This window comes from Puccinia triticina, chromosome 1A (genome assembly GCF_026914185.1).
Source record: "Puccinia triticina chromosome 1A, complete sequence".
Taxonomy (NCBI): domain Eukaryota; kingdom Fungi; phylum Basidiomycota; class Pucciniomycetes; order Pucciniales; family Pucciniaceae; genus Puccinia; species Puccinia triticina.
This window is the reverse complement of record NC_070558.1, coordinates 155721-171908: the sequence shown is the minus strand read 5'-3', so window position 1 is coordinate 171908 and position 16188 is coordinate 155721. Positions and strand designations below refer to the sequence as shown.

Genomic DNA, 16188 nt, shown 5'->3' with positions numbered 1-16188 from the left:
TTTGGAAATCCTCTGAGGGTACGCACAAAACGTGTATGAATGGGCTCTGCAAATGTATGAATTTTTGCAAATTTCCAGATTTTTGGTGCCGCCCATCTATAGGGGGTCTGAAAATGCTGTAATAATACACCATTAGGGGGTATCAAATATAAGAACGGACTTACTTGGCGCACTGCAAAAAACTCTTTGCGCACTGCACAGTGTGCAAAGTCCCCAAACACTTTGCGCACTGCAGGAGAAATATCAAAGTTTTTCAAGTTTTTTCTTGACCAATCAATAGAATGGCTTTTTATTGGCCTCTGTGAATTTTTTGGGAGTTTTTCCAGATTGCCTTGTATGCTAAAAAAATATTAAAAGCAAAAAACAGATGTAGCATTTGGGGGCCTGAAAATCAAAGTTCCCATGGGCCAAAAACTCAAAATAATTTATTGACTCATGGAACATATAGGAACAGCCACTTGGGAACTTTTTTTGCAAGAGTAAGGGTCTCAAAAATGAGGAAATTTCACCACATAATAGCAAACTTTGGTGGATTGCACATGCAATTTCCTCATTTTTCAGACCCTTTATCTTGCACAAAGTAGCTAAAAAGTTCAAAAATGGCTGATCCTATATGTAAAAAATACACAGAGGCCAATAAAAAGCCATTCTATTGATTGGTCAAGAAAAAACTTGAAAAACTTTGATATTTCACCTGCAGTGTGCAAAGTGTTTGGGGACTTCGCGCACTGTGCAGTGCACGAAGAGTTTTTCGCAGTGGGCGAAGTAAGTCCGTATTTTGTCTTGTTCCCACTTGATTTGATTTGGTTTGATTTGATCTGTTCTTTAATCGCCGGCAGCAGACAACGAATATGGCGAAGAAGACCAACCAGCCGGACGCCAGCCCACGCACCCTGGTCATCGGCACCAACGACTCGAGCATCCTCAGCAAGCGGAGCGCCGAACGCCTCGGCTACTTCCCCCACCCGCAGTTCCTCCGAGCATTCGCACACAGGCCCCAGCGAAGGACCGCGCTGATCAACATCGGCTACACCCTCCGGACGCTGCTCGTCGATCTCATCGTCTCCAGATTCACCGACGCCCAACCGGCCCCGCTCGTCATCGTCAGCCTCGGCTGTGGCTACGACCCAGGCTTCTTCAAACTAGCCACAACCACCGCCACGACCACTACCGAGACCATCCAATATATCGATGCCGATTACCCCGAGCTGATCGCCAAGAAGCACCAGCTGATCTCCCAATCCGAAGAACTCCAATCGATCCTCCCAGGTTTTAGCAGCTCGACGGTCGGAGACTGGATTCGGCTACCTAACGCGAGCACCTCCTATGCCCTACTCGGCTGCGACCTGTGTGATAGCCATCGATTCATTCACAAATTAATCGACTTACTCCAAGGCAGGCGCGATGCTCGGATCCTATTCGTATCAGAAGTCTCAACCGTTTATATGCCCTTCGACAAGTCCGATCAGCTCCTCCACAACCTCAGCCAATCATTTCCCAACATGATCTGGAGCTGCTTGGAACAAGTCCTGCCAGCCAGCCCCACTGCCTTCTCGGATACGATGCTCAAACATTTCCACAAGCTTCGAACGCCCATCAGAGGCACCCTGGCCTATCCAACCATCTCAGATCAGCTCAACAGACTCGGAAGGTATTGGAAGACCGTGGAGATGTCGACGCTCCATGATCTCTGGAAAGCATTCGATCTCAACCAGATCTCACGCACCGAGAAAGAAAGGCTGATCAACTTGGAAGAATTCGATGAGTGGTATGTGACCCGTCCTCTTCTATCTTCCTATTGAAGTTCGGGTGAGCTGACCACTAAAGAAAGCTTTGTCTAGGGAAGAATTAGACTTGTTTCTCTCTCACTATCTCGTCGGGATCGCCTACTCCGAACCAGGCCTCATCCATACCCATCCTCGACCTCCGACCGGCACAATCACCCTACCGCCGCTTCGGCACCGATCACCCGCCGCAACTCATCCGATTGCTTCACCACGCCCAGATAGCCCCGGTCTGTCGTGGAGCTACAGCTCGGTAGATTCGTCCATACACAGGCGCGGACACACCTCAACCCCACTCCCAAATGGGCAGCTTTTCGTCTTCGGTGGCTTTGGCCTCCCAAGTCCGATCTGCAAGAACCTTGATCAGAAACTCAAATCTTCCCCAGCGCATTCCAGACTAGCCCATCCGCTCATTCTCACTCTCTCGCCTCGAACTTCGTCCCTCCAAACTACCCCACTACCCGTCAATCCCTCCACCCCATCGCCTAGATTGTTCCACACGGCTTCATCGGTCATCAACGATCAGGATCAGACCACATGTGTCTTCTTGTTCGGCGGAAGATCTTCACCCCGAGTCCCGCTGGCAGATGCATACCTCTTTAACTATACAACCAACACGTGGAACTCAGTCAAGCCAGTTACACTCGACCATCCCTGGCCTGCTCCTCGATTTAGACATGCAGCTCTCAGTCTGCTGATCGGAAACTCTTCTTACGTTCTGATCCATGGCGGGATAGGTTTGGAAGGGGTGATCCTGAAGGATGCCTGGTTGTTTGATCCTAATCGAAATCGGTGGACTGCATTGATTGACATTGACGGGATCATCGGACCCCGGCATTCCCACCAGATCTACTACGATTCACGCGATCAAGAGTTATACGTATTTGGAGGGATCACGGCCATCTGCGGTGGCGCATCAACAAGCCGGCTCGGGAGGAACATTCAAGTCGGCGTGATGTTTGCGGAGGACTTGACGGTCAATGTTCGATCTGATGCGCCAGAGCTGCTCAATTTCAACTTTGATGATGCTCTGCTTCATCGATATTCACATCGGATCACCTCATGGGATCAGGAGAATAAGACGCTAATCATGAGTGGTGGGATCTCTGAAAACGGCGTGATTACTACCGAAACCCAATACATATTATTGGATTTAAAATCCAGGACATCTCGTATACTTCAACTCGGCCGGCAAAAAGCTCAAACCATGATAGGCCACACAATTTCAACCATCAATGCGAATGGGGGTAGTCAGCTTGGCTCGAAAGTAGCACTCGTGGTAGGAGGGGGTGCGACATGCTTTTCATTCGGGAGCAGTTTCGATACATCTGCCGAGATCATCTCTGATTCTGGTCTGGGCCTGACTGAACATACTGGCGCGATCTACAAAAACCATGAACAAGTAAATCGAATGTCTTATGGGACCTTCGATCCCTCCCCTGAAGATACTTGGGACCAAGTTCAAGAACTGCCTCGGATCGACAAACTAACGAGCCAAGCCTGGATCGATGTCGTTTCGGCTGCTAAGCCTGTGTTGTTCGATACTCGGGAGGAGATTGGAGAGTGTGTCGAAAGTTGGACACCTGACTATCTCAAGCTGAAGTGTGGACAGAAGAAATGCTCGGTTCATCTCTCCAATCCTCTCTCTTTCACCACTTTAAGATGGCACGATAAGAACTTCAAATACGAGACGATGAGCTTTATGGAGCTGATCGATCGAACAACCGGCGCCGCAACTTCTGGCGGCGAGAACAAGGATCGCCGGATCGTTTACCTTCGCTCATTATCCAACTCCCCCAAACATCCCTCTAATTTTCATTCCGACTTCCCCGAAATCTCTCTCGATTTTAAGATCCCTCCAGCCGTGAATGATTATATTATTGATCGTGACGCCTTCTTTTCGAGTGTTCTCCGGATTTCTGGGGCTGATATGGGGTAAGGTTTTTTATGTGAAATATAAAATCGAATCCGCATGTGTATTGAATCGCATTGTCTTTTTCACAATGGCGGCCAGTCTCTGGGCTCACTACGATACATACGACAATATCCTTGTGCAAGTTCAAGGGAAAAAACTGGTCAGGCTCTGGCACCCAAGGTAAATTCAGACCCGCCTCCGATTCCTTGGAATTTCCATGTGGCGGCTAACTGTATCTCGATCGACCAACAGGGAGATTACCAATCTGTATATCGAAGGTAGTTCATCACATATTCCTAGCTTCGACCCGCCCGATTTGGATCGGTTCCCACTCTATCGCAAGTCGCATCCACTGCTTTGTGTCTTAAATGTACGTCCAAATCATCTGCGCCAGCCGTTTGTATTCGAGGGATAGTTGATGATGAAGATGGGGCTTCGTTTGACGGTATGAACAGCCAGGAGATAGCTTATTTATACCCGCGAACTGGATACACGCCGTCCAGACGCTAGAGCCGAGCATCTCGGTCAACACGTTTTTCAAAACCGATCGCCTCTCAGACTTTTACGAGTCTAAGAAGAAGGACATATGGGGCAATATCGATCTGGCACCTTACAACGAGCTCCACGAGCGACTGTTCCAGGATATCTTGGCTGCAGCTCCTCATCAACGCTTAGCAGACCCACCTCTCGATCAGAACGACTCACTCGGCTCGCGCTTTAACTGCTTACCCATCGATCAGCGGCAATTCTATCTCAAAAAAATCGCCATCGACTTGATTAGACATGCTGATCAATTGTCCCAATCCTCGTAAAAGCAAACAAAGTTTCTTGCGCATTTCTCCTATATCTTCCGCCATGCCGTTATCGGTGAAATTAGAATTAAGAACACTTTAGCTTATTGCTTTTGTGGACAGTTCGGTGTATATATTTGCTTGCTTTTGGAATCCTTCAATACTGCCATTGGCAGTCGAAATCATCCTCCCTTGGTCTTTTGCTTGTTATTCAAGGAAAGCAATCAATATGAAGATCGGTGCAAAGTTATTTCCCTTTGGTAAAACCACTGGAAAATACTTCACAATCACACATGTAATGATGTGTTCACGAATGACTAATCCATTAAATTCAGGCGTGAGGGCAAAACACAAGCAAATATGTCAAGCATCATGATTATCTGTAGAGAATTCTAGAAACAAGACTGACTATGTAGAGCTGGTATTGCTTCCTGACATTGTTCTCGCTCATGGTCCGCTGTAGACCCGTGGAATCTGGTGAACCTTGAAAAGGTACGGTGAATTTGTCTTTCAAAGCAAAAAAAAAAAAAAATGACGGAGTCTGGGCCTGGGTTCCTTCTGACCATGACGCCGTTGACAGGCCATAGCGACTCTCGGTGACAGGACAGTGATGGAGTCATGGAATTTCGGCAGAAAATAAGCAAAACTCATCAAATCCCCAAAAGGGTTGCTTCATACAATTACAGTAATATTTCAACGAAATAAAACGGGTTCAAGGACCAACTAAACTCGGTGAAATAATCTTCAATCCTTCATAGATTCGTGTACCGTAACATTACTCTAGTGGTCCATCCCATCCGGGGGTTAAGCAATGTGCATGTAGACAACATATATATGTACAATTACATCATGAGGAAATGCTGCTGGAATATCGAAAAATGAGAACAAAAGGCTAACCACATCAAGTTTAGGCGGACAATAGAACTTAGTAGAGATGCCAGGAAAATGGCCTGCTTTCAGATGTACTCAAGCTTCCTAGCATGTACCCTTCGATTGGGATACTGGTGGACTTGATCGGACCGTGCTATTTTTAATTCAATGGTGCAAGATGCTCCTACGTAGAAGGCAAGCAAATAAGTGCATCTGTCGGACGATGGGTTATTTAGGCATCCAACTCACCTTTCTAAATGTCTCCCACAACAACTCTTGATTGATTTTGAAACGCGCTTCGAACACCCTCCAGGCATCCTGCAGAATACTCTCAACGCGCCTGCGACCTTCACGATCTTCTTGCCCAGGGTCGAGCTCATGGAATGGAATTTGAATTGGATTGTGGAATGATTGCACGTTCTTAGGCTCGATTTCATCAGATAAATCTGGCAAATTTTCCGGGCTCCCCTGACTAGTCAACTCGTCGGCTTGAATGTCAGTCAAAATGTAGATGCGAGGAACGCCTCTTAAAGTCGCTTCATCGCCAAGGCTTCTCTTCGAAATCGAGCTGAAAGTTTGTCCATGTTGAGATGATAGTAAAGCTGGCATAGGTGATTTGGACGAAGCAAACGATCGTCTCTTAAGAATACCAGAAACAATTGGCAAATTGCGGAGGCAAATGATGTTTTCGATGAGCCTAATGGCGCAGGGATCTTGCACAGGAGCATCAGGGACCGGGTGAAAGTCTGCCGAGGCCGGATGGGCAGAGAGTGCTTGAGGTTTTCCGTTCTCTCTTGAGTTCGCAGATCTTGAAAATTCCCGAGATTCGGTATTCTCGTGGGCTTGTCTCTTTGGCAACTTGGGTGCTCCGGGGGCATTGATAGGGATAGTGGAAACCGCGAAAGGTCTGCCAGGTGTTTCCATTGGCTTTATCGGACTTGGAGGGACTTCAGCCTGCTATGAGGTTGGCATTGGGAAATATGATTTAGAAACACGATGTGATTGTATTTTTATGGTGATAACACAGACGGACGCAAGGACCGACACTGACAGGCACTTTTACTGGAGGCGCTGAAGATGCTACCCCTGGTTGTTTTTTATCCAAAGCCCCCAGCGTGGCGATCGTTTGACTGACAGCGGAGAGTGTCTCGTTGAGCACCAAATTCACGACCTGAAGCACACTCAAAGCAAGTTTCTGGTAGGATTCCAAGTAGTTCGTCACAAAACTTGCAAAATCACACCCCAGCATTGAGAAGTGCTGGACAACTTACGTCGGAAGTTAAATTCATGGTACCTGATTTGTTTGCGTTCTGAGCCGAAATCAATTGGAGCCCCTTCTTGACTTCTTCATGGACTGCATTATAGGTCTTTTGACGGATTGGCTCTATAAAAGCATTGACCTGCCCGGCGGTAACATTCGGAAGGGAAGTTTGAATGGTGCGAGTAAGTCCTGCGAAGACGGGATTGGCCAGCCGCACGTAGCCCTCAGCATATGCTTTTGTGAGGTTTGCAGCGCAATCGCCTATTGAGTTATAAGAAAGAATTGGACTACCGTCAGCCAGGATGACAAAGTATGAATCCATTTGACCGAGTGGAATGGACCTTCACAGGCAACCGCAAGGTGCCAGTTTAGCTGCAACAGCCAGAAGCTGAAATGAAAGTAATACATCGGATTCGAAGGCGAGGAGGTTTGGTAGAAGACTCCAAATGATAATAATGGCCGACTCAAGAACTGGAATGTACTCTGAAAAATCAACACCGCGTAAGGAAGCACTTCAGGGACTAAAAGCAAAAGCTGGCCGAGAATTTAGGCGAATAAATCCAACCGACCAGTTCCAAGGACACTGAACAGTAGAACGATGCACGTCACAGAAAGCGGTCTTATAGAGGGAAGGTACAGGTGACTCCACTTGATGAGAACGCGATCGGCTGGGCCGGGGCAACTGGGAGACACTTGGAGAAGATAACTAACGGCCCGGGACTTATCAGACCCTTGTCTTCAAGTTGAACTCATGGGTGCTCGACCATGTGTCTGATCCCACATTGCGCGCCCGTGTTTAACTTTTCTCAATTGTGTGGCCCGGGTGGCTGATCTGATCCAGGGTGACAATTCCTCTGTTTCGCCTGCACTTTCTAGGGTTTACCAACCTGATGCGTTCAGACAGAACGTGCCCGGTAGCGGCAGTGTCATGTCGGAATTTTCCGAAGCTCCTCGCGATTGGAAATGTTGATGAATTAAACCAAACGGCGCAATCTTGAGAGCCATATTCCCTTTAATGCCTATGAGGCTTCATTAACAGATGTAGATTAATGAATGCAGGCTCGAGAATCGAAATCAAAAATTACATCATCTAAAAGAAATCTATCATGTTCTTCCAACCCGGACCAGCATTGCTTCGAACAGATGACCTGATTCCAGCATCCACACGGGCAGGAAAACAGACTTAATGATTGGTATCAGTATTTGTTGCTACTGCTAGATCAACGCGAGAGAAGACTGAATAGTCAGTCCCTCTTCTGCCTCGCGCGCAGCGCGAGCCTCCGAAGAGACGGAGACCCTGGCTCTCCTCCAGAAAGGCTTTGTTAAGCTCGGAGAACACGAGCTCGGAGGTCGGTGACGGCGCCGGTGCGGATAGCGTCCAGCGCGGGGTCGGGGAAAAACGTTTGCCCCCCCGACATAAATATAGAAAGAATCACTTGTAAAAACAGCTCAAAATGTGTAGAAGGTTTCCGGAGAAATAACTTGTAAAAACAGCTCAAAATGGGTCGAAGGTTTCCGGAAGTCTGATTGAAAACTTTCCGAAAACATTGTGTAATCCATCTTTTTTTTACCATTGTATTGATTGCCATACGTACTTCTAAACAATACCCTTTCTTAGTTCATAGTGCATCTTACCACACCTTATGAGGTGGAAAGGGGGGCAAGGTTTGAGATAGGGGAAGGAGGCTTGCTATATTAAATTAAATCCTCAAAAATATCATACGGAAAGGGAACAACGTCAAAATTCAAGGAAGAGTCCAATTTCACCATTGTTCTGTTCCAGACAAAACAATCCGGGTCAAAGATTGTTGAAAAAAACATTATCAAAATAAGCTACTGTAATTGAAGGGATAATTTTTGGTGCAACAAGATCATCCTCAAGCACATGATTAGTTGGTATCCTGCTGATTCGGGTAAACGACGGTAAAATCATATCAATTTTGGTTGGTATGAATTGGTCATGATGAAATGGATATATTTGAAGGTGTGAGATCTCATAGATTGTATGTGTGGTTTGGTTTGGTGGAATGTGGATTTCAATGATCTTGGCTGCAACGTTTGTTGACTTGCTGGATGAGCTTCTGCCGCTCCCCTGTAATCTGCGTGTGACCGGGCGCTTCTTTCTTTAGGAAAGGAAAAATCAGTACATATTTGACAGGTTATGATTAAATTCACGAGGCAATTCACCTGGAAGATGTTGCGGAGGGAGCCTTGGTCCGTTCGTCTAGATGTTTCTGAAGTGTGTTGAGCGCTGTAACGGAGCTGGTAGAGAAACGAGGATGAACAGATTAGTTATACAATCAATCATGTGATCCAGTAACACGGTCGAGTCAATCAAGAATTACTCACCTCGTCTTACGTCATCAGCAACATGCAAGCGTATTGGAATATCAGAACGAGGTTGACTTGAGCCCGAAAAGCTTCTTCGAAATTTCCAGGATGCCATGCGACCTCTATATAATGGGATAGCCGACAAAGCGGTTGGGGTTCCCGGACGTTTGAGAGGCAAGCTCTTCTGTGAGGAGAAAGATGCAAGACCACTACTTGAAATGGCAGTATCCCTCGCGAATTTTGTTGTCGCATGATGTGATGAGGATAGGTTCCTGAGAAATCTGGCAGCCCGTTTGATTTGTGCGGTCAAGGCCTTCCCAGTAGCTTGGGTTGTCGGAGAAGTTTTTTTAGACGATAGCTCTGTAGGAGACGCTTTGACTGGAAGATATGATTCAGGGGGTAAGTCGACAAGAGCTCCAGAGGGTGATGAATTCATCCCAAATAAAGCAGATGCCCGGCTCTGTAAGATTGAACATCTGGGGTTGTCAGGTCATGAGCCTGGGGGTTGTGCGCAGAAACCTGACTCACCTGGTATGAGTCTTTCACAAGTTTCATTGTGTCGTCACTTGACCTATGGTTATTCAGTCGACCAAAGAAATAATCAGGACCAAGCCACAGCAAGGCTAGAATCAAATCTGTCAGACTCACAACTTGCGCAGAGTAGTTGAGCGATAGCCCAAGTGCGACGAAGCCTTGTCCATTTGTTTTCCCTTCTTGTTGACGTGATATTGAAAACTTGTGAACATTTTCGAGACGAAGCTACAAGTACCCCGCCATCTAGTACACACCGTCTTAGCTACAGCAGGCAATCCTTCGGGTGGCTGACGAGAAAGTATTTTCGCTTGAGTACTCTGAGTGGGATTTTGGAAGACGCAGTCAATGTGCCCGGAATAACTTCCCACAATGACAACCGTAAGACTCTGATGACAATCCTCTGTCGAAGCTACAACAGAGAACCGACAAGATCAGTGCGAAGAAGTGCAAGATGGATTGTAAAAAAGTTGCTTACATCCGACAGCAGTTGCTAAAGCTGAGCTCAGTTGAAGCAAGAGAATGATGGCGAGCAGCTTACTGAATGTTGCCATCCTGGGCTGTAGGTTTTAAGTGGATGATTGGAAGCTTGAAATGAAAGTTGGGATTGTCAGAAGATGCAGCCGTGTCAAATAGAAGCACCATCGACGAGAATTAAATTATGTCTGAAATATCAAGTGATAACAAAATGTCCAATTTAAAGAACACTTGTCGCGGCCGCTAAGGTGAATTGATCAAACTTTTCCCTGGGTGCTATCGTAGGAGGAACCATGTGCTCTGCGTAATGCAATCAAACAAGGTCATGTCGATGGTGTCGATCAAGCCGATTGCGGTATGCTATTCTCGTCTGTGGGTGCCATGGGATTCAGCTACCCATGAGCTGTCTCCACAAGAGCAGGGCGAGGAAGCGAGCGCCAAGCCACTTTTTTCTTGAAGACAACCCCAAACATCATCAGCTTGGCCACAGTCTATGGGTTTTCATGCGGCAAACAGGACAAAAGCACTCAAGAAGTCCATCAATGCAAGGCTTATACATAGTTTCTGAATCCTGTCGCGTCCGATGTTACTCTGAGTAAAACAACTCACGTGAAGATTTGACCATACCACTTTTTAGACTATTCCTTTGACGGAACCATCCACTTTATCAGCGGGGAAAGACATATCCAACGGAACAGATCAAGTGAGATCAGGCAAGATCACGCCACGCTCCTTTTAAAGTCGACTCACAAAACGAACCATTTTCGACGGTCTCCCGATTATAAGTCGCATGACATATAAAAATATGTATATACATACAACAAGTTGCGCTTGAGCCTTTCAGGAGCACCCGAGAGCACCATCGCCATTAGAACCACCGTAAATTGTAATTACTGCCCAGCAGGAGCGGCCCGGGCCGCCGGCCCATATCACCCAGAGCTCTCTGCAAATTACATATTTTGTGACGTCCAATCAATCACATTATATTTTGACGTTTGTCTCCGGTGGATGTCAACAAAATTGAAGTCAGGTTGGACGTATGCCGACTCGCGACACATTTAAATCAGGTGTGTAACGCTGATGGAACGTGTGCACGGTGTGCATAGAGCAATTCTTGAGCCGAATCATCCTAGAATTGGCCTTCTCCAAGCGGCAAAATCATACAAATCACTTTCATTTCTCCTGCATATCCATTATTTGTAGATCCTCGCTCCCAAAGGCCTTTCGCTCTCTTTCCAAACCTTCAGTTGCAAAGATATATCGACACGCTTGCGGCGAAATCACTAAATTAACACTTGTTCACATTTCTGCAAGCCTCCGTTACATGATGGTGTCTCCGGCTGTCTTGGTCGCAACTTGGCTTGGCTGTGTCGCACTGCGAGCTGCGAAGCTCATCCCACAGGCGCAAATTTGCAACACATACTCGAATGCAAACACGAATCATGCCAGTTAAGCCTCTCCCTTCGCATCAGACCTTACTTGACATGCAGAAGCTCATTGGCAGTGTTGGTATTTTTATTAGCTTGTGGAAAGTCAGTTTGTTCCTACGGCTGCTCGTGGCCTTTCGTCAGTGAGTTCATTCAGCAAGTCAGTCGCAGTGTTGTCTTGAGTTGAATCAGAACCCTCGATCCTATTTCGCAACTTGATTTAGCCGCGGAGAACTGTGTCCCGGCGGGATCAACTAGAACGGGCAACACTACCTCACAAACTTGTCACCTCGGGTATTGGAAAGAAAGCAATGAAATTTCATGTGAGTGCAGTATTAACTTATAAGGTCTAGTCATCCTCTTAACAACACTCCGTGCTAACAGTGAATTGCGACTTGGTTGTATCAGCCTGTATCACGAAATTTGGCTCATACAAATGTGACACTAAACCCACGGGCTTTGGTGGTAAGTAACCGTAACGGATCTTTGAACACACGTACATTTGCACCTGTTGAGCATATTGATTTGAATCTCCTGCGGAAACAGCTTGCACAGGGTGCCGGGACCCTTGATGCACTGCAGGAGCTTGACAAGTTATGGCAAACCAACCAATTGCAAATTTCCACTAATCTGGTGCATGCGCTCAAGGGATAAGCAAATTGGAGGACTTCCTGTAGGGTCTGGGAGCCTCCCAGATCTCAATTTACACAATCAAACTCTTAATTTTCAGCATAAAGGAAAATGTTTTCCTGAGCCTGTAGTTTGTTGCTCTCATGTGTGCTGTTTGCGGTTTTGGTAGGTGTCTTAATTTAGGAATTAGAGAGGCATCAAGCTCTCTAGATGCCAACGGGAAGCCCCCCATTGACAAGATTACAAATGGATCTTTAGATGTGAAAAATCCAAATATGATTGGTAGAGCCCGAAAAGCTAGATTTCCCTGCAAAAATCTAGACTCTTTGGGTCTAAAATAACATCTGCGGGTGTTCCAGATTGCACAGGAAGTCCTCCACTGCAGCAGTTGTCCACTTGAGGTTCTGGTCACAGTGTGTGGTAGCATGAAAAACTTTGGGTCCATTTGGCCGGCCCCAAAAATGTGGGAGTGTAATAAGCAAATATGTAGATTATTTTTGGGGGGACAGGGTATATTACACCATCTCCTGTCCCTGTTTGGCATCCCACCAGGTGTCATAAACTTGACAACTGGAGTTGATGCTCCATTATTCCCCCCGCCAAAAGGGATATTTTGCTCTGACCCCAAAATTTTGCTGTAATAATCCCACCCTTTGGCCTCAAACCAATCTTCAACTCAATGGCACCCAGACTCAAGAAACCTCCCCCCCAATCAAACAAGCCTTGAATCCCTCTGCTTACTAACCCAAACACACTGATTAATGCACCATACCATCAATTGGTTCTGCTGGTGTGGGTCTTGGAAGCAAGGTGAGACATGGATGTTGTGGAGGGTTGCAGGGCTTGGTGGGGGCATTGTGGAATCAAACTTGAGAGCACTGGACCAGACTTGATTTTGAGGGGTGCAGCAAACAGACAGACTGGCCTTGCAATATTACAATGGCCATCCCAAACAGCCATTTAAGATTACCTAACACCAAGGGAGATATGTTCCCACCCCCCAGGGAGTGCCAGAGCTGAATTTTATGTGAGTTTTGGTCGGATGTGGATTAGTAACTCATCCCTAAATGAATCGTAAAGTGGATGGAGAAGTGATTCAAAAGTAAGTCAGAATTGATTTGGGACTCAACACAATGTTGTGTAGAATTCTGAGTTTTGTCCCTTTTTTCCTTTGGCTATTAGCCAAAGAAAATAATGCATTTTTCTTTGGCTAAAAGCCAAAGGACAGCAGAGCTGGCCAGGCCAGCTGCACTGGAGCTGGCACGCTGGCTGGCACTGGAACATACCAATACGTATCCGCTAGTTACCAATACATATCCAATACATACCAATACATATTCAATATGTATCCAATACATACTGATACATTTGAATTTGGTACGTATCCAGTACATACCAATACATATCCAATACATACCGATACATATCCGATACATACCAATACGTATCCAATACATACCAATACGTATCCAATACATACCAATACGTTTGAATTTGGTACGTATCCAGTACATACTGATACATATCCAATACGTATCCAATACATACCAATACATACCAATACATATCCAATACATACCAATACGTATCCAATACAGTGTACTATACACCTTGCCAAGTTTTTTTTTAAAAAAAAACTGCCGTAACCCCTAACCCCTGAAACCCACCCCCTAACCCCAAAATGCGGCATGGGGGCAGTGGGAATTGAACCAGCAACCTTGCTGTAAGGAGGTTTGCAGTTGCACAGCATGCAACCCACTAGGCTAACAACCATTGGTTTTGCCGCCCAGGTTTTGTGACTGGGTTCCTATGAACTCAGCTCCGCCAGCCTGGCCAGCTCCAGCGCTCCTTCAGCTAAGAGCCAAAGAATTATAGTGCCACATGTGAGAACTCCCTTGTTTTCTAGGTACAACTGTAGGAAAAAATATGATGAAATGATATTTCACCCAAATTCAACTCATCAATTACTCCTGTTTACTGATGTTGAAGGATAGCTGTTGTGAGGTGGGGTGTGCAAACTCCACAGTTGGAGCATAGAGTAGACAAGAGGGGGGCAGGGAGGAGCAATGTAGAGTCATGGGTTTTTCCCTCTTTCATCACAACAATAGCAAAGCAAAATTGACATTCTCAAATGTAATTCCTCTGAAAAAATGGGTTTCTTGTAATTCACATTACATGCCCTCGTACAAAATTAAAGTAAAATTCAACTTGGTACTATTGGGTTTAGAATTTTGGAATGTGGTAATGTTGCAGTAAAATTAGTGAAACCCATTTTCTTGGAAATGCAGGAATTTGTTTGAATTTGGCTAAAACAAATGGTGAATTTTTTTTTCAATAGAGTGAAACTCTGAGTGAAATCAAGGTTGGACTGCGGTGCCACTCCAGTTTGGCCAGATATCCTTGCCTCCTCACAAAAATGATCTGGTGAATTTTGCTTTTTTGTTGCTTTTCAAAATTCACATGTGCACATGCAAGCCAACTTGTTCACACTTTGCTAATAGTCACCCTGATGTACGCACACAAATTTATGTGGAAATATCACAGGATGGGCCTTTCATGGCCACATGAAAAGTAAAACCTTTGTGCTGAGACACCAATTTTCCCCCTGATGTACGCGAGTACATGAGGGGGGCAATATCACATGCTGGGCCTTTCACATCTCCACAAAAAGGACACACTGGTCATGGAGCCAAGAAAGGCCTATACTCTGGATGAATTCTAGATGAGTTCTGGATTATTTCTTGGCAAGTTATGGTATATTTCAGGATGATTTACAACTGATTGTGACAGCTGACTTCCAGTCTTTTTTGTTGAGAAGATGGCTGTAGCCAGCTTTTGCATGCTCTCATCTCAGTCATTGCCAGAAGTGTCACAGAAACTGTCACAAGAAACTAGTATTATCAAAGCATCCAAAGTTGATATCAACGACCCCCGATGTAAGACTCAAAAGTGGTAATGAATCCCTTTTGCTGAATGGTGAAGGGTATGATGGAGTTGCAAGCTCTGCCCTTCTGTTATCAGTCAACAAGACCCACCAAGCTCAGCTTGGCAAGTTTTATTAAGTGATAGGTCTGGTCTGTTCCAGATGAAATCTGTTTGACTGGCAACGTGTAAGTGTTTTAATTACTTTGTTATAAGTTTTGAATTGTTGTTAAAGGGTTGATTTATTGTTATAAGGGTTTTAGGATTTGAGTGTGGATGAGTGTTGGGTGACTTGTGAGTTCTGGGTGAGAAACTGGGGAGCAGACCACTGGGGGTGGAGAGAGCTCCTTTTATAGACAAAAGTGGAGCCCCAAAGGGGCTTGTGGGTTAGGGTTTCAGCTAATCTAGACAACATGGTCAGGGATTTTAGCTGGTGGGAGTAGATACAATTGATGTCATAACCCCTCAGGGGCACATGAATGGTGTCAGAATATACAACAGAACATTCTAAACATGCCAGGGGTGCATACATGATGTCAGAATATACAACGGAGCATTCTAACACATGCATAAGGTGACAGTAGACTGCATGAGCTGTCATACAGGGGTAATTAGTGTATACACAAAGTCTGAGGCTGCAGAAACAGTGTAAATGATGTCATACTATGTGTATAAAGGAGTGTATTTAGCTAATATGTAATGAGTGTAGCCTGACAGGGAGATGTATGTTTGTATCCTGTGATGTGTATAAGTGCACTACTGTGAAACTTGGGTTGGGGCAGGTGACAGCTGGGTTACTGGGGCTGGCCGTGTGATAGGTGTCCATGAGGTGTAACTTCCACACTAGAGGGGGTCCAGGGGTGCTTCCAGTGGTGACTAGGGGTGAAATGGGCCGTAGAATCAATTTCTGGGGTCCATTTGATGGTATCTTGAGGCCTAGTATGAGTAATTATGTGGCATAGAAAAACGTTTTATTTTTCCACTTTTCCATCTACCACACCAATCAACCAAGCTACAGTCATTGGAGCATGCAAGACATGCTAGGATTGCTTTTGGTCAGCGCCGAAAGCAATACAACAAACAAAAAGCTAATAAATTAGATAAAAAGTCCAGTAAGAAGCTAACTTTGCTAATAGACGCAAACACAAAAGTCATCAAAGGTAAAGTAAAAGCCGCAATAAGACTAAATGCTTGTAAGAGAAAAGCTCAGTGGGCTGAGCAAGCAATACCTAAGAAGCCCCGAGTGACA

General features: G+C 45.6%; 4 protein-coding genes across 4 annotated transcripts; 2 read left to right on the top strand and 2 right to left on the bottom strand.

Moving 5' to 3' along the window:
- Window positions 1–851: 851 nt before the first annotated feature.
- Window positions 852–4511, top strand: PtA15_1A18 (uncharacterized protein; the record flags this gene model as incomplete). The annotated part of the gene is made up of 5 exons (XM_053165190.1): window positions 852–1768; window positions 1842–3719; window positions 3799–3879; window positions 3952–4069; window positions 4155–4511. The coding sequence occupies 5 exons, from the start codon at window positions 852–854 to the stop codon at window positions 4509–4511; spliced, it is 3351 nt and encodes a 1116-aa protein (XP_053016235.1).
- Window positions 4512–5520: 1009 nt separating this feature from the next.
- Window positions 5521–7029, bottom strand: PtA15_1A17 (uncharacterized protein; the record flags this gene model as incomplete). Its single annotated transcript, XM_053165179.1, has 5 exons — window positions 5521–5544; window positions 5610–6314; window positions 6412–6555; window positions 6632–6882; window positions 6963–7029. 5 exons carry the CDS (start codon window positions 7027–7029, stop codon window positions 5521–5523), a joined length of 1191 nt encoding a protein of 396 aa, XP_053016234.1.
- A 1816-nt stretch (window positions 7030–8845) lies between these two features.
- PtA15_1A16 (uncharacterized protein) lies at window positions 8846–10037 on the bottom strand (the record flags this gene model as incomplete). The annotated part of the gene is made up of 5 exons (XM_053165168.1): window positions 8846–8883; window positions 8971–9412; window positions 9481–9523; window positions 9601–9895; window positions 9962–10037. 5 exons carry the CDS (start codon window positions 10035–10037, stop codon window positions 8846–8848), a joined length of 894 nt encoding a protein of 297 aa, XP_053016233.1.
- Window positions 10038–10999: 962 nt separating this feature from the next.
- On the top strand, window positions 11000–11959 carry PtA15_1A15 (uncharacterized protein; the record flags this gene model as incomplete). Its single annotated transcript, XM_053165157.1, has 6 exons — window positions 11000–11027; window positions 11094–11408; window positions 11483–11530; window positions 11612–11710; window positions 11796–11852; window positions 11934–11959. 6 exons carry the CDS (start codon window positions 11000–11002, stop codon window positions 11957–11959), a joined length of 573 nt encoding a protein of 190 aa, XP_053016232.1.
- Window positions 11960–16188: the final 4229 nt, after the last annotated feature.